This window comes from Salvia miltiorrhiza, chromosome 1 (genome assembly GCF_028751815.1).
Source record: "Salvia miltiorrhiza cultivar Shanhuang (shh) chromosome 1, IMPLAD_Smil_shh, whole genome shotgun sequence".
NCBI classification, from domain to species: domain Eukaryota; kingdom Viridiplantae; phylum Streptophyta; class Magnoliopsida; order Lamiales; family Lamiaceae; genus Salvia; species Salvia miltiorrhiza.
Window position 1 is genome coordinate 47045754 of NC_080387.1, and position 26868 is coordinate 47072621.

Here is a 26868-nt window from a genome sequence, read left to right on the forward strand (position 1 = left end):
GTTGTGAGGAGCAACATCATCTCCCGATTGTGCTGAGGAGGCTGTCGAGTCGGCGAACGACTCGATGGCAGAATCAAAACTCGTCTTCAACTCATAGTCGAGGTCAGGGGTTCCTGAGTCGTCGGAGCTCTATGGCTGGGCCTGAGCAGTGCTCGGTCTGGCAGCGATCGTTTTCGGCCGTATCTAGGTGGTGCGGTGCGGCTGTAGAGTAGGGGCTAGGTGTAGAGTGGAGGCGAGATCGACGGCCGGAGTGTCCGCAACTGTGGAGCTCGTCGCCTCTTCAGTGCGGCGTTTCTTCGCGGTTAACCCGCCCTTCTTTCTAGGTGCCTTGGACTTACCAGCTATGAAGTCCTTCACAAACTTTCCCAACGGAAGAATTTTGAGTGCTTGAAGGAATGAGAGGTTGATCTCAAGTAGAGCTGTCAAAATGGGCCAAAATGGGCCCATTTCGGCCTTATTTTGACAGCTCTAGCTATTGCGCAACAAAGGTGTTATACATGGACTAATAGTAGGAATACTAAAAAAGCAAAATACATTTTTTACATGAATACATAAGTTTTTGTAGAAAACTTCTGTTTCAAGCCAAATAAAGGTCGGGGGCGTCAATAAATATTTCGTTTCTGTCCACATAGAGCCTGATTTCTTTCAAGCGGTACATTCCGTTGTACTCTTTCAAATTTTGTTCTATCTTAAATTGCAGAGCATGTCGAATTATGTTAGTCAATATGGTGGCCATTGCAGCGCGAAAACCATGTTGAAGTGTATCCGAAACTTGGTGGCTATTGCAGCGCGAAAACCATATTGAAGTGCATCCAAAATTTGATGGCCATTGCAGCGCAAAAACCATGTTGAAGTGCATCTCAACTTGGTGGCTATTATAGCGCAAAAACCATGTTGAATTGCATTTGAAACTTGGTGGCCATTGCAGCGCAAAAACTATGTTGAAGTGCTGTTGGGAACCTTGTGGAATATCCTAACCCTTGTTTTGATGATACCAAAATTCATAGGACTTAATTGTAATAGACTAGAATTGCTTTGAACTCAAGTGTTAGAGTTCGGTTCTAGCTTAGTTTGCGGTGTCGAAGACTGAAGACTGAAGACTGAAGAACGAAGGACCGAAGACTGAAGACTGCAGATACCAACTGAAGTATCAGTTGAAGACTGATTACTTAATGCGCGCAATAGACTGATACTAAAGTCAAGTATCAGTTGAACATTCCTCTTAGGACTGATCTTCCAACGTTCAGAGGAAGCCACGTACTCACAAAGTACAGCCGCATTAAATGCAGAGATCTCAGGATATCCTTATCTCTGCAAAGGTCATTCCTATCTGGTGGTTACTTTTCAGAGACGTCACATCTCATGTCCATCAAAAGAACCGTTTCCACCCAGACAAGGAACCTCGAAGATTGAAGCCTCAGCCCAAATTCGAATTGCTCTCCAACGGAAAAAATCTTGATGACGTTCTACGCCAACGGATCTATTCAAGAGTTCTCCTACAAATAGCGCTCGAGGATCACTTCAACCTTCACCGATTCAACGACATAAGCTGAAGCTCTGCCGAAATTGCTACTCGGCCTAAAGCTTAATCTCCCCAAAGCTTGAATCGAAAAAGAGAATTCCAAAGCCAAAATCAGTCACTGCTGATTACACACATTCTCTTAGACCTTAGGCAAACCTCTGTTTACCCAGAAGCCAAAGGTCAAACTTGCATCAAAGAACTTGTTCTTTGTAGTGAAGTTGGCACTCGTTCAAACCTCCCCCCAAAAGAGTGTTTGAGTGATTCGGAGTTCAGGAAGGTACTCTGACTCTGAGTGAGAAGTCTTAGCACGGGTTGTGCTGAGCAGATAAATCCGACGCGAGTGAAGCGTGGGTCCTGAAGAAGGGTTTTCTTTAGTGGTACGGTTGTATGCACCCGGCAAGCACACGGTTTGGTTTGTAGTGCATCTGTTAAGCACTTGCGGAGTGGATTGTTGGTCTGATCAACCGACCGTGGATGTAGGAAAGGGTTTTTCCGAACCACGTAAAAATCTTTGTGTTGTTTACAGCTTTCAGTTTTACATTCTTACTTGTGTTATTTCAATTGATAAACTGAACACTGATTAACTGCAAAGAGTAACCTAACAACCAACAACGTGCTCCACCAAGGCTATTGCGAAACTAAGTTTAATTTCCGCTGCGTATGATATCAGTCTGACTGATCTATCTTTTGATAGTCAGGAAGAGTGTTATCATCTCTGTCTTAGCAAACACGACTGAAGCCCTTACGTGCATCAGTTAAGTTCCAACAACTTAACTGATAACTCTTTACTGAAGAGCTTTCAGTATCAGTCGTCAACCCTGTTTGGTCAAAACTGTTTTCAGTAAAACAGGAGTCTTTGTTTGCATGCAAAGTTTCGTTTTGATCTCTGACTGAGATCCCTCTGATTGAGGATTTGAAAAATAGCCCATAGGTGTATTCCCCCCATACACCTATTCGAGACCCTCTGGACCTAACAAGTGCATCCGAAACTTGATGGCTATTGCAGCACGAAAACCATGTTGAACTACATCCGAAACTTGGTGGCCAATATGGATAACGCCAGTATCAACAATGTTAGCTATGTTTCAGGACTAAAACATAATTTTTTGTCTGTGAGTCAATTTTGTGACAACAAATTCTCAGTGAAGATCAAGAAAGATGAATTCACTGTGAAGAACAACAAGAAGAATGTGGTGCTGAGAGAAATCAGGCAAGGAAATCTCTACGTCGTATCATCGGAAGATAGTCCACCTGAAACCTGCCTCATCAGCAAGAGCAACTCAGAACTCAACTGGCTATGGCACTGAAGACTCAACCACCTCAACTTCAAAATGATCAACAAGCTTGCCAAGCATCAACTGGTAGAAGGATTGCCTTCTATAGTCTTCCAGAAAAAGCAAGAATGTGATGCATGCCAACGAGGAAAGAAGACTAGAGCTTCATTCAAGTCAAAGACAGGACACTCCTCAAAGTGAATACTGCAACTACTTCACATGGATCTATTTGGTCCAGTGTCTCCCAGAAGCTATCACGGTAGAAAATACACCCAAGTAGTTGTAGATGATTACTCATGATATACTTGGGTTATTTTTCTGTATAGAAAAAGTGAGACACTGAAGGAATTACCAAAGCTGATGAAGAGACTGAGCGTTGAAAAGCAAATGGACATCATCAGCATCAGATCAGATAGAGGGACTGAATTTTCAAAATATGAATTTTCAGATCAGATAGATTTATTATGAATTTTTAGATTTAATAAAATATTTATTTGAAAAAAATAGGAAATTTAAATAGGGAAAAGGTGCAGATAAGCCCTCCTAGGTGTAACCCTTATAGCGTATACCTCCCCATTCTCACTGTGCGTGCAACTAAACCCCCCAACTCAAGAAAAAGGGTGAAAATACCCCCCTCGCCCTAACCTCCGTTTTCTCACCGTTAGTCAACCTATTTTTTATTTTTAATTTTCTGTGGGGCCCACCATCTGAAGTCACTTGCCGGCGAGAATCCTGGAGTTTTTTTTTAGGCCCAATTGGGTCAACTTGTCAGAGCCATCGCCGTCTCTCAAGAATTTGAATCCAGCCACCACAAACACATCTCCACAGCGATCTCCACGCTCATCTCCGCCACCTCCGCCACCCGCTCCTTCCTCCTCCGCCACGACCTCCACCTCTTGCCCTCCCAAACCCTAGCCCTAGAATCACTTCTCTCCTCCACCTCTCGCTCTCTCTTCCACCTCCTTTCTTTCATCTCCATCCCCGCACCCCGCCCCTATCCCCGCCACCTCAGCAGAACTGGTTCGACCGCTTCATGGCCACCTCTCCCGATTACGATCCCCGGTGGGTTCAATTCTTCAACCTCTCCAAGCCTTCCTTTACTCTGCTCCTCCGCCTCCTCACCCCCTCTCTGACCTCATCTCTCCACCCCCTGCTCCCAAATGCCGCCCTCGCTGCAACCCTCTTCCGATTATCTCATTCGGCGTCGTTCTCCGCCGTCTCGCGCCGCTTCTCTCTCGACTCTCGGACTGCCTGCACGGCGTTTTACTCATTCTGCAGAGCCATTGTAGAAAATCTCGGCCATTTGTTTGAATTCAACTCGGATATCAACAGAATCATAGTGGGGTTTGGGTGGATTTCTCTGCCCAACTGTTGTGGCGTTCTGGGGGTTGAGAAGTTCGAATTGGAAAGTGATTTGATCGGTGGGGAGGAAGTGGAAGCTTGTGGGGAGGAAATGGGTGGGCCCCACAGCAAATTAAAAAAAATAGGTTGACTGACGGTGAGAAGACGGCGTCTAGGGTGAGGGGCTTATTTGCTCCGTTTTTTTGAGTTTGGGGGTTTAGTTGCACTCACATAGAGTAAGGGGAGGTATACGCTATAAGGGCTACACCTAGGAAGGTGTATCTGCACCTTTTCCCATTTAAATATAATTCCAAAATAAAAATACAAAATTGAAACAGTCAACGAATAGACGACGGACATCGCGTGTCGTCTATTAGCTAATAGACGACGATTTTTCGCTTGTCGTATAGGTAATAGACGACGATTTTCTGCTTTTCGACGACACACGGTCGTCCGTCGTCTATTCTCGAATAGACGACAGACGGCAGTCCGTGGTCTACCAGCGCTCCTAAATAGACTACACATTCATTTATGACAGACGATTTGCTAATAGATGATAGGTTTCGCCTGTCATCTATTATCATTTTTCTTGTAGTGTTAGAATGAATTTGGTTGTTGGCGCATGAGGGTTTGAGATTTTATTTGAAAGATTTGAGTTACTGGGTCTCTTTTAATCGATTTGAGTTACTCTTCTTCACTGAGCCCGACGGCTTCAATTCATCGAATTTGGCTGGGGCGGCGAGGGTGTGTAAAGGGTGGAGGGAGAGGATACACGGATGGCGGCAGCAAAAATTTTGAGGAAAAAAGGCTTTCTTAATTAACAATACTTTAAGATCAATTAAAAATAGCACTAAACATGTGAACCACACAACTTTTTAGTTTAATTTTATTCTCCTAAATACCCGTGCTCAAAAGAAATAAGCCATGAATATTAGGACGGAGATAGTATATAATAAGATATTCAACTTTTTTTATTTTTTATTATTGCTTGACATTATTCGCCCACCCTATATGCGAAAATGTCGTCAAACCCAAGATCTTTTTTCATCGGCTTCACCTTCTGTCACGTGTCTTTATTGTCAATTGACAGACGCAATAACACATCGCAGATGAGCATTTTCTCCATGATGAGGAGCCAGGATTAATGTTTTTAACCAAAACTTTAAAGTATGCTCTTTTTTAATAGAAATTACAACTTTATAGTCAAGACTTATACTTTTTAACAAAGATATAAGCATAATCTTGCTTTAAAATAGGCTTCAACTTAAGGATCAACATTTGATCAATTATCGCATGGATGCGCTCCCCTATGTTAAAAACAACAAATAACTAAAAGAATTAAAAAACACATAATCAAACAAAATATGAAAATATATAACTATGTAGTTTAAAAATGGAAAAAATGAATTTAGAATTTTACCTCACGATCATGAAAAACAAACTCATTGTTGAAATATTATTAGTGTTCGCAATCGTAAGCATGCATAAGCCTATTTCTATCCTTGATCAAATATTATTTGGTTATAAATTTTGGATCATGAACCACATTGGATGCATGATGATAATAAGTATTTAAAAAGAAAAATTGAGTGGAAATTGAATTATGGCGCAAGTATAATTTTATCAAGTAATGGTTGTAGTTTACAAAGAGTGAGAAATTATAGTATACAATATTTTTTTATTGCTACAATAATTATAGTACTATGATTATATCATAATTAATTTAAACAAAATTATAATTGATACACAATTATAGTGTTTTGATTAATCTGAAATATTCAGTAGTTTCATGCAATATGGTTAAATATTCAAGAAATAATAAATAAATAAATAAATAAATATGTTAAAAATTCATGTATAATCATAAATTTTATTAATAATTTTATTTACATTTAATAAACATATATGATTATTTTACACAAAAATATTTCATTCCATATTTATTACTCCCTCCTCTGTCCATGATATTTTACTATAATAATATATGAACTTTTAATTTATTACTATGATTTTACCACAAAGTTAAAATCATAAATTAAAATAGGAAACAATCACAAAATATGGGCAAAATTATGGGAAAAAAAATATAACAATCTTCTGAAACATACAAAATTTATGATTTTAACTTTGGGGTAAAATCATAGTAATAAATTAAAAATTGCTATATTATTATATAAAAATTAAAATTTGTGCAATTTATAAATTAACTAAAAGTTTGTACGTATATTTACTTGCCAATGTTGCTTTTGGAAATGTTGTATATTAAAGTTTGTAAAGTAAATTTTGTACATTCCTATTTTCTCCGTCTCATTACAAATGTTCAATTATTTTTTGGCACATAAATTAAGAAATATAGAATTAATGGATAGGGACGTCAATAAGGCCAGCCCACTCGATTTCGGGTTAGTCCATTCGGCTTGGGCTAATCAGTTTTTTTATTTTTCGGGCTAAAATTTTTCGACCATAACCCTAACCCACTCGGTTTCGGGCTAACTCGTTCAGGCCCGCAAGTTTACGATTTTTTTTATTTAATATTTTTATAGATAATCATATTCTTATAATAAAAAAATATATCGTGTTTTTTAAATAAAGATATTTCGCCTTGTTTAAGATACAAAAATTAGTATTATTTTAATGTAAGTTTATATAATATATAATGTTAATTTAATTTCCGATAAGAATTCGATATACATTTAATATAAATGACTATTTTTTTTTGACTTTTATGTTATAAATGTTTGTTATTAGTCGTTGGAAAAAATCAAAACACATTTTACAAGCATCGAAATGTTATTATCGAATTAAAAAGTAAAGTATTAAAATTAAAAAATATATTATTAAGAAAGTGTTCGGTTAATCTGGCCAACCCTTTCGATTTTCGGGCCAATCCTACCGGGCTCGCACTATTTTCGATTCAAACCATTCGGGTCCACAAATTAAAGAAAAATTATAGTATTGTTTATTTATTAGTGTTGAAAGGGGTCCACAAATTAAAAAAATTGAAAAAAATTAATGAAGTTAGGGGGCGTTTAATTTGAGTGATAAGATAATTCACATTAATCAAGTGTTTGGTTTGTATGATTGAGCTTGTGATTAATAACTCGGCCCGCATATAATCACCTAAATGAGTTATTGTTTATCATTCCAAAGTTGGGTGGACAATCCTATCAATCTCATCAATTTCATTCATCAAACCAAACGATGTTTTAGTGAGTGGAGAAAGAAATTCACATATTATTGTTAAAAATAGATTATGACAATTTTTTGTGGAAAGATAAAAATGATAAATTATGACATGTTTTTGGGGCACGTTTTTAAATTTTAATATTACTAATTCCCAAACAAAAGCTCGTAAAACCTCTCCACTCTTCACTCAAAAACCCTGAGCTGCTCGCCACCGCGCAACTACAAACATGTCGCCCGCCCTCACCGGAATTTTCAGCTACGAGGATTTCGTTAAGGTCCACGGTGTCCTTCTCGCGGCGTCGGGTCTCCCGCAGCCTCTGCACCGGAAACTCTACCAGAAGCTCACGGCGGAGACTTTCGATGGCGGGAACTATTTTCAGGTGGAGCCCGTTGAGGGCGACAGGCAGAGGAGGCTTGTGTTGACGGCGAACTATGTCGGGCAACATTCCGATGTATTTCTGGTTGATCACGCCTGGACTTTTCGCCTCTCCGATGCTTATAAGCAGGTATTTACGAACTCAATCGTTACACATCTTATTATCTGTTTAATTTATTGAAATGTGTTGAACAGGCACATACCGCTGTTTCAATGGATGATTTCTGTTGTTATTGATTAATCTTATCTCAAGTTATTTTTTCTGATTTTATGAGTTATGATGGTGCAGTTGCAGGAGGTTCCTGGATTGGTGGAGAGGATGGCGTCGTTGATGTGTGTTGACTTGGATTTGAATTCGGAGGCTGAGGAGACGGGTGATGAAGATGATGCTAAAATGAGTGCTGCAGAAGTAGTTGAGAGAGAGTTTTGTAGAGTTAAAGAAGAAGGCGCTCATTCTGTTAGGTGGTTGGAGCTCGAAGATCTTGAAATGGACGATGCTACGCTAGTTTCCCTTGATTTACCGGCTAAATTCCCTGTATGTCTCCTCTTTGGCTAAGGCTAACTGACACTGGAGGTGACAACCTTTAAGAAGTAGTAACTAAGAAGTTAAGGGGGGCATCTAACAAAAACACGATTCACACTCAGTCACTCTTGCCGAAACTATATCAAATTTTCCATTTTCGCTGCTCCTTTTATCTACTTATGAATGGTTCAGATTCTTTTGTTTGCGTTTCTGTGTAGTGTTTATGGCAATGGTGGTTGTTCAACTAGTTGACATAACTTGCACTTAAACCAAACTGAGAGGATTCTTTGGTTTATGACTTTATCGTATTTTTGCTATTGGTTGATGTTTCCAGCATTTGCTTGCACTAAGCCTCCGTGGCAACAAGCTCGAGAATCCTGAGATTTTGTTTGAAGTGGTGTCTCAATTTAAATCTCTCAGAGCTCTGTGGATGAACTATAATCCTGCACTGGAAACTGGGTGAGTCTTTATGTTCTTGATTAGGATCAATTTAGGTCTAATATGCTTGAATTTTCTTAGGCGTAGAAGGTTTTTGTGAAAACTTTTCCTTCCCAGTGTAAACTACGTGGAAGATGCTAAGTTACTTTCTTTTTCAGTGCAAATGACTTGGAAGCTCATATTCTAGGAAGCTGCTGTGAGCTGGAAATTTATAATTCCCAGTTCACTCCTAAGTATGGCAAGTGGGCCTTAGGATTCTGTGGAGGACTATACGAGAAAGACAATCCTGGAGGTTCTGATGAGAGTGATCATCAGTTGGAAAGAGTTACATCTCTTGACCTTTCAAATAGGGGCATCCAAAATCTTATCACTAAGGTATAGTATTCTTCTTACTCCAAATGACTCTCCTCAACTTTTAGCTTCCTGCTTCCCCCTTATTTTCTTCAGCTATTTCTTGATCTAACTTGATGTTCAATTTGTCCTGACTGTCTTTTTCTTTAGGCCTTTTCTCCAACTGAAATGCCTATGCTATCATACTTGAATCTTCGTGGAAATACATTCTATGAGAACTTAAGCAGCATACTACTAAACCATCTTAGAGGATTTACCAAGCTAACTGCTTTGGAGGTAACTTTGTTGAATGAAAACTATTTAAATTGTTCCAAACTGCCAATCACGTTGACCGAAGCATTACAATAGGTGGATATTCCCGGCCCTCTTGGGGAGAGTGCTGTTGATATTATTGAAGCTCTCCCCACTCTCTCTGAGTTGAATGGTCTTAGTACTTCCAAGATCTTAGAATCTGAGAAGAGCGTTGCTGATTCAATGTTAAAACCCCGCCTCCCTGAGTTCAATGCTGAAGAATCTCTCACTGATCGTGTCATCAGTGCTATGTGGTTGTACCTAATGACATATCGGCTAGCTGATGAAGAAAAGATTGATGAAACTTCTGTTTGGTATTCACTTGATTCTTATTGTTTAAATCCTTTATTGAGTTTCATATGGGGGCTATTGAGATATTCCATTTATGTACTAGCAAGTATGTCCTATATCCCTTTATTATGTTAGTTTGATTGCCAGATTGGCTGAGATGCTAGTTGGTCCATTAGAAGAGAATTATAGCCATTTAAAATCAATGTGGATCTTTCACTTCTATTCAGGAGAAAGACCATAGAATGTAGTTATGATCATTTAGGACATCAATCATGTATTGATAATCAAAGAACTACTAAATTGATGAGGGACCTTATGGCGCTGGAAGCCTGGAACATAATAACTTGTTTCATCGGTGGAGTTCCTCCTAACTAGAAAATGTCTTTAGCTGTCGAAGCTACTTTATTCTTGTCTTCAAGTTGGACAATGACTGAAAAGGTCCCCTACCATTATATGTTAGAAAAGGCGATTCTGCTTGGATTGGAAAAGGCATGGTTTCCTTTCACTCAACCATGCTCTTTGCCAAACAACGATAACTGAAAATGTTCATTGTTGGGTAGAAATGGAATCCACATCCATTAATGTTGAGTCATCCTAGTCTCTTTCTGCCATGTGATATTCAATGAACTATTTTATAAAAAAGATGTACTGAAATAGTTATTGAGAAACAGAACAACTACGAAAATTTTGTAATCTTGTGGACACAACTGTGAATGTTATGGTCTTTAGTTGTGCTTTATCATAGCTTTTATTTGACATCATTCTCAGGTATGTGATGGATGAGCTCGGTTCAGCTTTGCGGCACAGTGATGAAGCCAATTTCAGAGTTTCACCTTTTCTGTACATGCCCAATGGTAAACTGGAGTCAGCTGTCAGGTTCTTTCTTCAAACCATTTCTTATATTCCCCTATTTATGTTGGGAGCATCTTCATAGTCTGCTGTATTAGTTTTCTCCCTTGGGATCCTAATCTTACTCCTATATTTCATTGAAAGGTTACTAATATCGAGTGAAAATTCTCAGTTACTCAGTTCTTTGGCCTACAAAAATCATACAACGAGGTGATGAATGCACTCGTGATTACCTGTTTGGCATTGGGGAGGAGCGGCAACGTTCTGCAAGGCTTACTGCCTGGTTCCATACCCCTCAAAACTATTTTATTAGAGTATGATTTCTGGTTGTGATGTTTTATAGTCTGGTCCATCCAAAATTGCAAATGTTCATTCAAAAATTTAATGTTGTTTCTCTAGGAGTATGAAAAATTCAACACAGAATTGAACTCGAGAACATTTTCTCCGGTGCTAGCAAAGGCATCTGCAACCAACAGTCTGCTTCATGGTGATCGAAGTGTGTTGAAGGTTTACACTGATTTACATCAAGTGGAGGAATTTCTGACACGTCCAGAATTTGTGATCAGTATGTCCTTGAGCTAACTGCCACTGGAAATTTTGGATTCCTATATTAAGCTCAAGGCAATTGTTTGAGCAAGAGATGCTAGGAGAGAGTTTTCTTGCAACCATGATGCAAATATGATCTCCGTCATCTTTTCTTACTTTAAGTCACTTGGGTCATATAATCTATACTTGCTCCCTGTTCATTGCATATATACTTGACTTTCTTTCTTCTATAACTCTCATTTTCTTTCCAATTGTTCCTTCCACAGTAAGTGAACCAAAGGACGCAGATATTATATGGACCAGTTTGCAAGTTGATGAGGAGATGAAGAAGGCTGTTGGACTGAATGATCAGCAATATATGAATCAATTTCCTTTTGAGGCTTGCCTTGTTATGAAACATCATCTGGCTGAAACTGTTCAGAAGGTTCTATATTCTCCAACTTCAAGCATTAATCAATTAATAAATTGCATAACACCCCCCTCCCCCCACTTTTGATAGGCTCATGGTGCTCCTCACTGGCTCCAGCCAACATATAATCTTGAAACACACCTTACTCAACTTATAGGAGACTGTTATACACGTGAAAGGGATGGAGTTGACAATTTGTGGATCCTAAAACCATGGAACATGGCAAGAACTATTGATACGACTGTCACTCATAATTTATCTGCGATTATCCGTCTCATGGAGACTGGCCCAAAAATATGTCAGAAGTACATCGAGCACCCTGCCTTATTCAAAGGGAAAAAGTTTGATCTGCGTTACATTGTCTTGGTGCGCAGTGTCAACCCTTTGGAGATATTCCTTTCAGAGGTCTTTTGGGTATGTTCATTTCTTGTTTTTTTTTTTGTTGAGGTGATACTATAAGGTGTTGAATATCATGGTTTGTTACATATATATAATTTATAGTTTTTGAAAATGTCTCTCTCTTTTTCCAGGTTAGGTTGGCAAATAACACATACTCTTTGGAGAAGCACAGTTTCTTTGAATACGAGACACATTTCACTGTTATGGTAATTATATCTACCATTTACCTCCTGGGTTAAATAGTGCCTCCGCAATCTCTGAACATGTCTTACAAGTAATTTGATGTCATCACCTAGTTTGTGAAGGATATCAGTATTCAAATAGAGTGCATCATTGGTTGAGTAGTACTTGCTCTTTGATGTAGAAAATTGAAGCAAATTATGTGCTCATCGTATGTTTGCAATTTGTGCGATCATTAGAATTACAGGGGAAGATTGAATCACATGAACACACCGGAGTTTGTTAAAGAATTTGAACAAGAACATACTGGTACTGTATTTCCATATGTTTCAGTTGGTACTATTTGTCAGTGGGTTGATAGAGTCTTCATTCACATGGTGCTTATCATTAATGTTTTGCAGTAAAATGGTTGGATATCCATCTAAGAGTTAAACAGATGATAAGATCTGTTTTCGAGGCTGCTGCTGCAGTGCATCCAGAAATGCATAGTCCAACATCTAGAGCGATGTATGGGGTAGATGTCATGCTCGACTGCCACTATCAGCCTAAATTACTGGAGGTATGATAAGCTCCTACTTTCTTTACTTATGGAAAAGAATATGACATATTTTAATTGAATAAAAAGAGAAATATGAAAACATGAAATCATGGAACTCCTGCGTTCATCTGTTGAAAAGTGAAGCACGTGGTCCATCTTGACTTGTGTAGATGTAGAATGTCTACACAAGACGAGAATTCATCTTCATAGTCTCTGGTGTTAGCATGTTTTCACTAGCAATAACTTTGTTAGTTCTATCCAAAACAATCAAATCCCTGAGGTCTCCGACTCCCTGCATTACCACTTTCTAGAACTGCTTCTCCTCTGTGTGTGTGTTGATGTGTGTTTTTCCGTATAACTGGAGTGGATGCTGACATAGTTGAATTAGTCTGCTCATGCTTAAGAATGTCTTGGTTTGCAAGGTAACGTATTGCCCTGACTGTACTCGCGCGTGCACATATGATACTGAAACCATATTTGGGGACGGAGGCGTAGTGAAAGGAAGTGACTTCTACAACTTTGTGTTTGGTTGTCTCTTCCTTAATGAGACCAATCATGTATCCCCATTGTAATTCTACTGTATTGGATATTTGCTTGTGTGATTCAGTTATATGGTTCTCTTTGCTTTTGGTATTGTTTCATACGGTTTTGCAAATTTTATTTAGAATTCTGTTGGTGCTAAATTATCAGGCAGAACCGTTTTAACGGGACTTGGATGCAATATATATTCATTCCATTGGAAAAGAAAATAATTGAGACACGAGAATTTCCTATTTCTTTTATTGTTATTATTACACAAGATAAAAATATACGCACTTCTTTGGATAAGTAGACATTACTGTCCTTAATTGAAAAAGGATTAAAAATAAACCAAAAACAAAAGTTAAAAAATAAAAAGAATCAGAAATCATCTTGCTCAAGTTCAGTAAACTCAAAATAAGGGCTTGCTAAAATTCAAATTCCTATACACTTTCTTTTGAGCAAACTCCCAATCAGTAAACTTAATCTTCTGTCTACACTCTCCTATACAAGGGGAAAAGAAAAGAAAAGAATGGAAGTCTAGAAGACTCTAGAGTCAAGTGAATGCACCCGACAAACGGGGAAACGAGATACAATGAGAGAGTATGATTAGTGGACTCACTGATCTGCTTGATCGGGTGTAGTCTGAGTCTTGGATGAAAGTTTCTTCTGCAATTCCAAGTTGGACAGGTTTGCAGCCTCCAACGCACGCTCCAGCTTTTGTTCATCCACACAAAATCAGAAACTCGACAAAACACAGAGACATGTATTTTCCAAAAACATGAGGAAGGTTACTACCTTAGCTGCTCTCGTGCTCCACTCCCCCAGTATAGCTCTAAGCCTTTCATTCTCCTCGATATACTGTTCCATGATCGATAATGCATCAAAAGTTAATACAACAACTTCGGAGACATGCATATTTCAAAAGGACTTTGAATATGGCGTATATGACTGGACACATGAAATCAGAATTATCTATACTGGCAAATCACTATTATTATGTATCTAATTCTTTCTAGATATTTGATTTTTTTAGTGAAGTAGTTCATATTTCCCACTAGATGGACAAGTGGGAGGAGCATAATTGAATAGGTTGATGCAGCCCAATCGATGAGGATGATAATGTTGGCCAAAAGAAAAAGGGGCTCAGAGCAGTAAGGCCACTAGGTGAGTGGAGGGTATAGGCTGGAATTTTGAGATGACCTTTTAATAAGTGGAGACTAGAAAATAGCATGTTTGATGTTCCCATCAGTTGTATCGTTTAACGCATTTTCAAGACTCTTTTGACACCTGGCATTTTCCTTCCCATCCGGGTTTAGGTACTGACGGTTATGAAACAGAAAAAGTTGCGGCCAGTATCTACCTGATTGTTAGTATTGCGAACACCTTGAATCTCTGAGTCTCTCTCAGCTATCAGAGAGCGAGCAAGTCGAAGTTCAGACTGCAACTGGTTCATCTGCAAGGAAGGAAACTCCTTATAATATATGGAGAAACTGAAGTCTAGAACTCCCATTGTCAAGATTCACAGAAAGGAGAGACTTATACAAAGATTCGCGGTCACAGGCTTCTATAAATGAATATCGACCCTTGAGAATATGTAAAGGGAAGAAATTTAGGTTACTAGAAACAAGAATCCACATGAAGGATAATAAAGCTCTAAAGACTGAATTCTTTCAATTCAATTCACTTTGACACTAACCCTAACAGTAAGCATAATCTGTAATTATGTATTAAAATGATGAATAATTAGCAAAAACCAGAATTGCATCTGAAATGGAAACTATAATATTAGTTAGAATATTATTTATATCTTTGTTTTAGAACATATATCACTCAATGTACGTTCATACTCCATCAAATAAGGACTATATTTTATATCTTTCATCTATATAAATTATACTTGTTTATGATAATTAACTCACCACACATTCTGATCATGCTCACCATGGTAATATTTCAATGCCATTAAGATGTGATGTACAGACCTATCTTTTTACAGGTCTAAAAACATAGAAAGATAAGATCTTAAACTATTGCTCGGACTTCCATAGAGATTATATCTAAAAGCCCACAAACAGAATTAGCTCATTTATAAGCTGCATAATAATTTGATCCTACTTCTGCATATATGGCTATCACACGGCCGACTAAAAGTCACTGGTAAGAGCATTACTACAACCAGGTCAAACAAAATTGCTGACTCCATAGGAAAAAAATTGTTCATCTACTACTTAGACCTGCCATGAAGAAGAGTTGTTTTATTACCTCTGCCGAAAGTGTCCGTAGTTCTTGATCACGAGTTGCTAACAAATGCGCCAGATCAACCTACAAGGACCAACAAAATTTATCATAAGTTTTATATCTCGAAGAAGTTCTTGATCAAATGGCGCAGCACTAAGATGCACATTAATACAGAAACATCATTGGCAGTTACGAGATGTATCATTGGAATAACTAAAGAGAATGAGATGCTAATGTATTCGGGCCAGAAAGAATAGCAGAATCAGCATCTGTATTCTCTAATATTCGAGCCAGAAAGAATATAATATGTGCCATAGTTGCAGAACTACATATGAAGGATTATGATTACCTGAGGTGTGCTCCCATCATCAGTTCTCTCATATTTGCTCAAACATTCTTGCAGTCTAAGAATCTATAAAAAAAATTAAGAAGATCATACATCGCACAACATCCCAATATGTATATGCCAACATGCCACCATTTTCAAGCTCCAATCAAGAAGAAATTAATAGATGAACTTGGGCAGTGTTGACTTGCATGAAACCTTACTTCATTAATATAATTAAGACCTACTTTACATCCTAGCCAACATGAACCGCCAACTTTCCATCAAAATTCATGATATATTCTACACCACAGAAATGAAAGTAGGAGCAGAATTTGTGATGCGGTTTTTGATACAACTTACCTCCTCGCTGAGAAAGTGAAGGTTTTCTCTCTGATACTGCAGCAATGCCATCTGCTGATCTGACAGCCGCCCCCCATCATGGTACCTATCACAAAAGAAAATGTCATAATATACATCGACATGACCATACTAAAGTTACTGATCATAATATTAAATCTGCTAGAACTGGAGTCTATTTTTTGCTTCCAACTGATAGTGACTCAACTTATTCTCTTAACGCAATTGACTGATGATCAATTATCCTGCGAGATAGTTGTGGCATCAGTCATGGTTACTTGAAGTAGGACATGCTTTAAAACCAGTATCAAGAAATTCTCAAACTACCATCATTTTGACACAGTATAAGTGTAACAGAACAGAGTGACAAACACTCAAAGATGTGATACCCAAAGAAAACTCTGGAACAACCTATAATTTGGTGTTGAGCATGTGATAATCAAAGAAGTAAATGTTGACACCTTCATAAAGAAACCTTGAACAAATGGAATACATGGAGACTAGTATATTGGGAAGGTTAGAGAACACTAAAATGACGATAAGATCAGTTAAGAGATGAACACATTTTTTAAAAGCTATAGGGGAACAGATAGGTGAAGGCTCGTCCATAATCATTTTGCACAAATTCCAAATATATTTTACTAGGAAAATAAGTATAGGGCAAAGAAGAATTGTTCACAATGGAATCCCAAGCATGCTATCAGAGAGGAATAATAATAAGGAGAATGTTGTTATCTCTTGAAAGTCTGAAAAATAAGTGGACTTAATTATTGTTATTTTAACTTTTCTTTTTCAAAAGGTAGTGGGTGGGGAAGGTGTAAAAAGTTGAACTTAGTTAACTCCTTCTACATCACCATGACACACCAAAGTTTAAGAAATTTTGTCGAGTTTAGCTGGCTAAAAGAATTTATTAGATGTATATAGCAGATTATATCACTACCTCAATCCTTCTAAAGGACTTGATTGTTGCAGTGGAGAGTACAATGAGTTCAAAACATCAGGTTGGGAATCCAATGAATTGTACTGGTGCACATAACCTGCAGTTTCCAGAATGCTCTTAAGCAATAGCTTACCGCTTAATATAATGATTAAATTCTGTCAGGTAACCTTATTATAATCCACATGCAAGAAATCACAGCATAATGTTTATATTCTCTCATGTATTTTGCCTTCTGAGCTATTTTCTAAGAATTTGTAGTGCTAAGTTCCATAACATAATTTGGCACCAACTCACCGATGTAAATGCTCATGAAAAAACCTGCACATACTGCTTCAACCAGCATAATAATCCTGCAGAGGTTAACAGGCAAAGAATAAAGTTATAAGAATCAAGAGCCACCTCAGGAAATGATTAAGCAGTTTCAAACATGAAATGGGGAACTACATCTATTCCTTGTACTCATCTCACAAGAAAAGATCAAACAAGGAAGCAAGCTCTAATAGATGTAAACATAGCTCTGATTTAACAGAAAACAATGCTATAATGGCTTGTTATAAGTGCAGTCCAAGGCCCAAGACAACTGTAAATAGTACTGCAGCATCTCCTTTAAGAAAATGAACTAAAAGTAGTTTTGATTCCCTCTGTTTTGCATACTTCATCCAGTGCTTTGCTATAGTTGCCTAAGATTTATTACAATCACCAATATCAGAGAACATGAAAAAATGATGTAAATCGGCACAGGATTTCTGAAGTTACATATGCAATATACTTAGGAATGTTTTACAGTGCTTAAAATATGTCAAAGATGGCTCATTCAAAAAATACGCAGTAATCAGCTGCAAACTGCGTCCATTTTGATAATTTACCTTTAAAGAGAAATGCGAGTAGAATGGCAGATGCCAAAAAATGATGTTATAACAAAACACATGAACTTGAGCACTTATTGGATGCAGGGCCTAGGGTTGCGAACAACTCTACAGAAATGATACTTAATGTTCTATTTCAGCAAGTAACTGAGTAGCATAGAAAGTGATATATGGGGTTCTCAAAACTAGATCACTAGAGCACGTATTGTATTTTAGTATTTTGACCTGAGTAGCATCGAAATTGATAGAAAACTTATATGGTGCTTCCAGGCCATGACAAGCAGCATCGCAGCAGTTCCTGCGAGATCAGATAAATAAAATCCATGAAGTTTTAATTGCTTCTTTTCATTATTGTGCCTCCAGAGTCATACGCATAAATATTAAGAAGGGAATTAGCAAGAGACCACTTGAGACTTCAAAGTCAAACTTCTACTATTCATTGTACTATTGAATTCAAAACATAGCAAATTGGATGAATAAAATTATAATCTGTGATGAGGATAAACAAATTGAAAACCAGAGCCCCATATTTTCAGCTCTGAAAATTATTTGATGAGGGAAATCAAACAAACAGTAAAGCAGCCCTAGTTCTTAAGTCAATAGATATTTTTGAAATGCCAGAATGAAAGAATGTATAACCAAAGCCGAGTTACATCTTAGGCTGAAAATCATAATTAATGAATTGCCACAAGATTAAGGAGGTTATTAGAAAATGCCAGCTTAGAGTAGAGGTACAAATGATTCGACAAGTTAGCCAACACAAAATAGCTCCATGATAGTGATTGAGTTCAAATTCATTTACAGTTTCAACAGAAGCTTGAGCACCTCAACAAAGACAAAACACAAGTTGCTAGAGGCTCTAAACAAGAGCCATACTCTATATTCAGAAAATGTGGAACATGGAGAAACTAGTTGATGGTTGTCTAGAGTTGTTACTTAATTTAGATTAAGAGACTGTCAATTTATTCAATTGGGCTATTTAACCAAAAGGAACAACTTCATATCTCTATCCAATATCAGATGACATTTAGCTACAGTACACAAGCTTTTTCTGTATTCTAAATCCCCTCAAAGATTTGTCCAGTGAATAAGAAAAGTGAAACAGTAAGTTTCCTTCAAATGTCACTTTATATTTTTATTTTGTAATCTTAATTTATAAATTATGTGATCATATATCAACTTTACTCTCATTCCCAAACACCAAGCAATTATGATGTAGAAAATATTGGATGAGTATTGATGGTTCATCACTGAGATCATGGTCATTCTACATTTTAAGTAAGAAAATCTTGAGTCCTTAAGATCGATTTCAGAGACTTCTAGAATCTCAATCTTATCAAATGCCTTTACGGTATCAAGAAGATCTTAACTCTTCTGAAATAAATAACTTATAATTTTGACATGCAGTTGTTAGTTGATAGCCACTTGGGGCAATGACCAAAGGAGGGGTAATAGAGAAAGCAATATAGAAATACAAGAGGAAACAGACAGCATCCGAAATACTTGCTATTATGGGCAAGTTACAGGAAACTAACTTATCAACTGAAGTGTATGAAAGTTAACATAAAGCAACTTCACAAATTAAGAAAGCAACTCCATACTGTCCAATTTCTACAATAATTTGTAAAAAGTCACAAAGTTTCAATTTTTTTAGCCCTGATGTAATTTTTCTAAAATGAAATAAACACATGGAATCAAAGAGATACTAGTGCGGCTCTGATACTGTCTTATAGAAAAACGATAGCGATTACCAGAAGGTGAGCCTGGCAAGGGCAGACAAGGAACTTCAAGTTTTGCTTATGTAGGAGATTTTATCAAACGATGAGTCCAACACAAAAAGGATTGAATTAAGTTCTTTTACACATAAGTGGCTGATATCCTATTTTTATACACACAAGCGATAAAGTTATACGTTATCAGGAAAAGAAATTATATATAATCGGGATTTCAAGAACATTTAGATAGAAAAAAATTATGTCAGTTGGATAACTAATGTATCAGCCACAGGAGGATTGCATCAGATTATGAACTCAATGACAGAAAGAACGAGCAGGAAATAACATGCATACCATATGCAATAGTAGCAAATGGTAGGCGAATTATATGCTTCAACTTTTGGCTGAAACCATAATAACCCTACAAAGTTAAGTGTATATCATGTTATCCAACAATATAATAACATAAAAAATAAAAAGATTTAAAGCTGTGGAAATGTAACTCCAGGGCTTCATGGTTTAAGACCAAGCAATGCATTAAATGGTCAAGTCAAAATCAACAAGATTTTTAATTTTATTTTACATTAACACCATCAACAGCTGAGATAGGGATTTCTTATGTTAGTTGAAACATTAACCTAACTCAAATGAAAACAGAAGCTCATAATTCCAACACAACCCTTTGTCTACTGCTGTGCATCCATCATTGATGCTGTGTTTCATATATTCGTACTCATTTTTTTGAATAATTTTGCTTAATCTATTATATGTGTCAAAGTCTTCAACACTTTCTCGACATTCCAATTAAGAGAACTTCCAACTCCTGTCGCCAACAGTATAAATCACCCAATGCACCAGTTTATGCATCCACAGCACAGCCACACACAAATCCAGTACTGCTGTGATTCCTAAATAAGCCCCAAACATGAAGATTCATAATTAAGCTAGACTTTTTCTGCTGTGCTTGCTATTTTCACGGATGCATATCAGAACTCACTTTCTAGTTTGGTGCTTTAGAATGATTAAAGCAATTCAATGCATATTTCAAAATCTAACTTTGGGCTATAGGTGTATCTTGTTGATTGTAAGAGCTATGAGGATGATGGCATTAATTCATCAAGAAAAGGATAAGTAAATACCTGTAGGCGTATCTTCTGAACTTGGTAAACCAAATATTGTTGAAAAATGCCTGTACAAGTTGGGAAGCTATGTTTAGCAAATAAAACAGTTCAATAAAGAATTCACTACACCTGTTCTCAAGAAGTAGGTCCTATATAGCATTCATGAAAACATCTCCAAAACAATAAAACCATTTATTATTAAATAAAACAACAATGAGAAGCAAATTCATGAGAGTTGATCAGAAAACTTCAGAGATGACATGCTTATATAAACATAGAAGTGATTAGACATTCGTGAATGACCTGTAACGGCCAAAAGAATGACATTGCAGCTACAGAGTAGTGAGACAATTAATTCTTCCAAAGACTGAAGAATCCAGGTAACTCCCACAGCAAAAATTGCATAACCTGCCTAGAATGGAACGAAAATCAGATTTCCACCAACTTATGTTGATATTCAATGATCATGGTTACAGTAGATAAAAACTTGCCAATAAAATACAATAAAAGATACTTCCAAGTATCCTCGTTCGCTTCCGGTGACCACATAAGGGAGCTTCTTGCAGTATGTCAAGGAACCTGCACATCATGTAATAAAATGTTTCCATAAAAAAAGTTCCACACTAGAAACCCAAAGGAGCTCAATAGATGGTTTCTTATGGCCATGTTCTCAAGCCAATATTGGATTGTAACTCCTTTTCATTTTCACTCTAAATATGACAATTCATGAACCAAAAATGTTACTGTCGACAGACCACCGCCAAAAAGAAGCAATGCACATCGTACGCAGAAGAACGAGAAAGATAAACACGAACTTCGGATTTTGTCTCATATTGGACTTAAATCGTCGAGATTTTATATGTTTAACGATAATTGAATTAGGCATTAAACACACTGATAAAATTCGAACTAATTCCAGTCTATACTTTCACTCACTCCAACAAAAGTACCAGTCCGTGATGAGATAAATACTTATATTCGGAAACACACAATGATCATTTAGCAATTCAAGTTGCAACTTAGGTAGAATTCGTCACCTCCACTCCAACAACAACAGATGATAATTAAAAAAAAGGAAAATCACGTTATTAAAAATTCAGAAACACAATTCAGAAAACGTACAGGTTGGTTTCTTCGGGAGATGCAACGAAGGAAGAACCGTGCCTGTCCATCGACATTTTTGAAGAGAAATTCTTAGTTGTTGGCGAGTTTAATCGGCCAACTCATGGGTTTCTCGCCGGATTTTGAGCTGAATTTTCTTTCCTTATCCGATCTCTCCGCCGACTGTTTTCTTCTCAGGCGGAATCTGTTAATTTATACCTCTGCAAAACAGACTGTGTTTGACAAACGATTTTAATGAGAATTTAAGCAATTATTTATGTAATGTTTATTGTGTGTTTTATACGTATATAAAGTTTTTTTTGAGGGGTCAATTTTATACGTATATAAAGTTAAATACTCCCTCCGTCCACCAAAGATATGTCACTTTACTTTCGGCACATATTTTAATAAAATGTGAGTGAAGTTGGTAGTAGAGTAAGGGTCTCACTTTAAATGTGAGTGGAATGGTGTGGATCTTACTACTAAAAATGGATGTAGCATATTTTTTGTGAACAGACGAAAAAGGAAATTATGGCATATCTTTGGTGGACGGAGGGAGTAATTTATTGTCCTCAAAGATACACCAAGTGGTGCGAACTCGTGTCTACTCTAATAATAAAAAAAGTTAAATAATTCATCAGATGATTGGGACGTCATCTGTGGTTGCGTTGCGTATATACCAATTACCAAACTATAGTTCAAGTTTTCATCTCAAATGTTGTCACTATTTTGGAATAGAGTAGTGATAAATTTACATAATATGTATATACATAATTGGGGTAAATTTGTCAATTTATAATCTAATTAAAAAATCGATAATTAATGCAATTAGCAGTTTACATAACTAGCCTTAGCAATAATTAAGGAAAAGATATATTGAAATTTTGAAATTTGATTTTATAATATTCTCGTAATAACAGAAGATTCTTCTTTTTTATATATATAATTAACCTTACGTATTTTTTTTTACGATTTTTGATGGAACATTAACAAATCTAAATATTTTATTATTTAAAGCTTAATTAACAAACAAATTAATCAATATAAACATGAATAATCAAATTAGTTCAGCAAGTGATACGGAGCCACCTTTGGGCCTCCTAATTTTTTTTTAATTTTTTTAAAAATTTTAGTAATGTTATTTTATTATATATACAGTATACGTACATGAAGTAGGAGGATTTGTTGTTAAAAAATTCCACATAAAATTTATATGTATTTCAGATTTTTTTTAATCTATATTTATATGTAATAATTTTATATTTCAAATATTATTTTTGAAAAAATTCACATATACTTCAATTTGAATTTTTTAAATAAATAAAATAATCCACATCAATTACTCAATAAAGAACTTGACTCTGAAAACACATAAATTTTTAATTTTATATAAAATGTAATGATAACTATTGTTATTAAACAATTTAAATATTTTATAAACAATATTCAGATAAATATAGTAAAATTATATTTAAATGTTAACCAGATATAATACTTAGGTGTTATATTTATATGTTCAATATTTACGTGACTTCAAATCACTTAGTTTTTCTGAAAAATATGTATTGTAAAGATTTTCATAATGGCATATTACATAGTTGAGTTATGATTTTTTTCTTTCTAGAGTATCATTTTTAATTTTTCTCTTATATGAAGAAAACCCTTTTTTTCATAAATAATAGAAGAAACACATCATTAATGTTGAAGCGGATGAGTAAAAACATGTTCACATTAAAATATGTCCTTTTAAAAAAATTGAGCTAATCGTGCATAAAATTATTTTTTCTGAGACTAGCTCATTACTTAACTATGTTTTCTTATTAGTGAAGTTTAAATTAGCCAGTAGGAAAACAAATCATATTATTACAACTTTTAAAAATACTAATAAAAAATAAAGTAAGTGTTATATACCGAAAAATGAACTCCAACAAAATTAGAATAAAATATTTAGATTAATTTAAGTGTTATCCTGAAACATACTGATTTAATTACGTATATAATTTTAATTTTTTCCTAAAAAATCAAATTTTATAAAATTTAATTGAATATAATTTTGAATATGTAAACGTATATTTATCATTATCTGTGAAATATAAAAATTATTTGATAATGACGATTAATACAAATTGTACTATTAAATATAATTTTTTTAAAATCTAAAGATTTATAAAATGAACCAATATAAAACACAAAACTCAATATCTAATTATTTTATAAAAGTACATAAAAATATAGAAAAAACAATAAAATTTATAAATAACGATTTTACTATTGTTCTCATAACAAAAATGTACAGCAATACAAGTTAACTATCCACATGTATCTATATATATAAATATAATTTATCAAAATAATTGATTATGCGTCTCAATGGAGACTCGAAAATTACATATCAAATATTTTATTAACTAAAGTGCACGATTTTTAGGAAAAAAAATGGTTAAATGAAAAGAAAGAGAGTATTTGATTTGATTTATATTGTAAACTTCACATTATACATTTTTTCAAAAGAGAATATGCATTCAAATAGCCATATTGAGCAATGAAGTTCAATTGTCGGTCACCCATCTAAAAAACATAATTTATGACCATTTTTATAATTTTGGTCCAAAATATCCTTGACCCCGCGAATCTTACTCTACCCAGTCCAACCACGTACATGTGATTCTCTCTCTGTCTCTCTCCCCCCGCTCTTGGCACAGATTAGTATAATTATGTCAAATGTACCTAATGAATGACACAATTGGCACGAATTTACCCATTTGTACCAATGTGTCATCATTCAATCTTTAGTCACATTTGACACAAATGTGCATAATTGTGTCTATTGTACTTAATGAATGACACAGTTGGCCCGAATTTATCCATTTGTACCAACTGTACCATCATAGCATGCGTGCCCAACTCGAAGCCCAACCCACACGCAAACCCGAATTCAGTCCGCTCCAACTAAGGGCAAAACAGTCCTAAAACGTAAAAATGGTAAAAAAAATTTGTTTTTCAGATGGGAGACCAAATATTGAGTTTCATTGCTCAATATGACCATCTCACAAGTTTACTCTTTTCAAAATTGACATTGAAATAAATTTGAAATTAATTTCAAATTAAAATCTTCACTTTTTAATATATTATACTAGAATTGAAGGTTTTATCGTATATTATATTTTATATTTTTTTCCCTCTTTCTTATGTATCCATGAATTGCATATTTTTATATTTATTTTAATTTTGTTCATATTTTTATTATTTTTTTATTTTTTATTTTCTTTCTAAACTTGTGAAATTCGCCCAATTTTAATATATTTGATATCATATCAAATTAAAGATTAAAGTTCACGACAAGAAATTTAATTTGATATATTTTATGTAGATAATGAATTTAAGATTTAAAAATTATGTTTGTTTAAAGATTAAAACTTAAAAATATTCTCTCCCCTCTCTCCTTTTTTCTTTAATTAGTCCATTTCTCAATATATTTATATTTATAATTTTTTGTTTAACTTATTTTGTATTTTTTTTTTACCTTTTCATAATATCAATTTTTATTATTGCGAATTATTCTTTATTTTTATTTCTTTTCCTATGTCCAACTGAAATATATTCAACTAAAACTTATATTTTTATTGTAATTGTAATTTGTTATATGAAAATTGAGTTAGTATCTATTTTATATTTAAAATAATATATATATATATATATATATATATATATATATATATATATATATATTCGTTCGTTGTAGAATACAAATGTTAGTAATAATAAAATTGGTTAAAGAATGATCTAATTTAATTGAGTTAGTATCTATTGTGAAATTTTTTACAGAATATTTTATTTCTTATAATTTTGAAAAAGTGACTGCCTCATACTAATTTGTTAAATGCTTTACAGATTTTTAAACAATGTTTAATTTCCTATAATTTGGAAAAAAGTGACGGCTCGCACTTATTTGTTAAATGTTTTAAAGATTTAATTTTAAAGAAAGTTTTATTTCTTATGAGTTGAAAAAAAGTGACGGTAGTCTATTTGACTATTTCTCTAAAAAATATTCACACCTATTTGATAGATGTTTAAAAGATTTTTAAGGAATATGTATTTCCTAAATTTACAATGTATACATAGAATAGAATCATACAATATTATCACTTCCAAAAATATGTAATAAGGCCAGATTAGTCATCACATTATATAATTAATAAAAAACCGGTTTAAAAATAAAACCGGTCCGGTCCGATTTAAAATTAGAGGGTATTATGTATATACATATTATGTAAGAAAATCTTTTCCCTTTGGAATATAGCGATTTATCTGATGTAAAGTTTGATGGCGCAATTAAAACAAAAATAGAAGTTTATAGAATTTGATTACTTAGTTGAGGCATATCAAAACTTGGATATGTCATTACCAAAAATGTAGAGACTTGTTTATGTATTAATTCCATATAATTTTCAGATTCACAATTATTGATACCAGATTTTTCGTTTTCAAGTGGAAATTAAGGCACTTATAGTTGTTCGATTCCACCCCTCTCCACACGAATAAGCATAATAATTTCTTTATAAATACTAGTGGTATGGAAGTGTCATTTTTGGTTCGTGAACCATTAATATGAGTAGTTTTTACATATGATAATCATGTTTCACTCTCACGTCATTATGAATAATTTTGAATGGTTAGTTATAGGCTTATAGCAAAACGAATAGCAGTGGTTTACTTATAACAGAAAAAATAAGAGTTTTGTATTGATGTCGAATTCCACCTGTGTATGTTGCTGGATAAAATAAAATGCCATTTTACTTGAAAAGAGCCAACTATTTTTTTGATTTATGAATATTGTATATTAAAACCCAAATTCGAAATCTGTTATGAATTTGTGTGACATCTCAAAAACAACCGTGTAAAGTTTGCTTCTTGTCTCATTTTTTTGCACGGTAATTAAGAAAATGTAAATTGATTAAAAATGATAAAATCCACGCATTTTGAAGAGTTAACTAGTGGAATATTACTTATGGAGATGAGACAAGAAGATTTGAAAGACTAAAAAAATAAAACGGAACAAGAAGAATGGGACGGGGGGAGTATATGATTTCTGATTCGATTGCCGGACAAACACACAACTACATACCAGCGAAGAAAAAGAAACAAAAACAGCGAAACGGAATGATG

General features: G+C 35.0%; 2 protein-coding genes and 1 pseudogene across 3 annotated transcripts; 2 read left to right on the plus strand and 1 right to left on the minus strand.

Moving 5' to 3' along the window:
* The first annotated feature begins 2929 nt into the window (after positions 1-2929).
* LOC131008974 (uncharacterized) lies at positions 2930-4288 on the plus strand (annotated as a pseudogene).
* Positions 4289-7473: 3185 nt separating this feature from the next.
* On the plus strand, positions 7474-13155 carry LOC130987590 (uncharacterized). Its single transcript, XM_057911180.1, has 15 exons — positions 7474-7829; positions 7989-8234; positions 8557-8681; positions 8819-9035; positions 9162-9287; positions 9360-9616; positions 10362-10469; positions 10615-10756; positions 10842-11007; positions 11255-11412; positions 11488-11811; positions 11928-12002; positions 12216-12285; positions 12378-12535; positions 12937-13155. The coding sequence occupies exons 1-15, from the start codon at positions 7551-7553 to the stop codon at positions 13084-13086; spliced, it is 2601 nt and encodes an 866-aa protein (XP_057767163.1). The 5' UTR covers positions 7474-7550; the 3' UTR covers positions 13087-13155.
* Positions 13156-13397: 242 nt separating this feature from the next.
* LOC130987600 (protein FIP1-like) lies at positions 13398-22027 on the minus strand. 2 transcript variants are annotated; one of them, XM_057911191.1, is made up of 14 exons: positions 21724-22027; positions 21089-21180; positions 20905-21009; positions 20620-20669; positions 19835-19901; positions 17991-18063; positions 17194-17249; positions 16900-16996; positions 15963-16047; positions 15624-15686; positions 15299-15358; positions 14397-14489; positions 13832-13894; positions 13398-13750 (listed from the first exon to the last, which is right to left on the minus strand). In XM_057911191.1, the coding sequence occupies exons 1-14, from the start codon at positions 21777-21779 to the stop codon at positions 13652-13654; spliced, it is 1059 nt and encodes a 352-aa protein (XP_057767174.1). In that variant the 5' UTR covers positions 21780-22027; the 3' UTR covers positions 13398-13651. The 2 variants fall into 2 exon arrangements, with proteins under 2 accessions (XP_057767174.1, XP_057767180.1); XM_057911197.1 differs by lacking the exon at positions 21724-22027 and having other exon boundaries at positions 21093-21180.
* Between the last annotated feature and the right edge of the window lie 4841 nt (positions 22028-26868).

What these genes read in the sequence shown, in the direction of transcription:
- LOC130987600 (XM_057911191.1), bottom strand. Translation starts at nt 21,779, where the DNA reads ATGTCGATGGACAGGCACGGTTCTTCCTTCGTTGCATCTCCCGAAGAA. An exon ending in AGTCCTTTAGAAGGATTGAG is followed by an intron (nt 16,048 to 16,899) that starts GTAGTGATATAA and finishes CTTTTGTGATAG; the next exon opens with GTACCATGATGGGGGGCGGC. An exon ending in ATGATGGGAGCACACCTCAG is followed by an intron (nt 15,359 to 15,623) that starts GTAATCATAATC and finishes TGGTCCTTGTAG; the next exon opens with GTTGATCTGGCGCATTTGTT.
- LOC130987590 (XM_057911180.1), top strand. Translation starts at nt 7,551, where the DNA reads ATGTCGCCCGCCCTCACCGGAATTTTCAGCTACGAGGATTTCGTTAAG. An exon ending in ATTGATGAAACTTCTGTTTG is followed by an intron (nt 9,617 to 10,361) that starts GTATTCACTTGA and finishes CATCATTCTCAG; the next exon opens with GTATGTGATGGATGAGCTCG. An exon ending in TGGCTGAAACTGTTCAGAAG is followed by an intron (nt 11,413 to 11,487) that starts GTTCTATATTCT and finishes CACTTTTGATAG; the next exon opens with GCTCATGGTGCTCCTCACTG.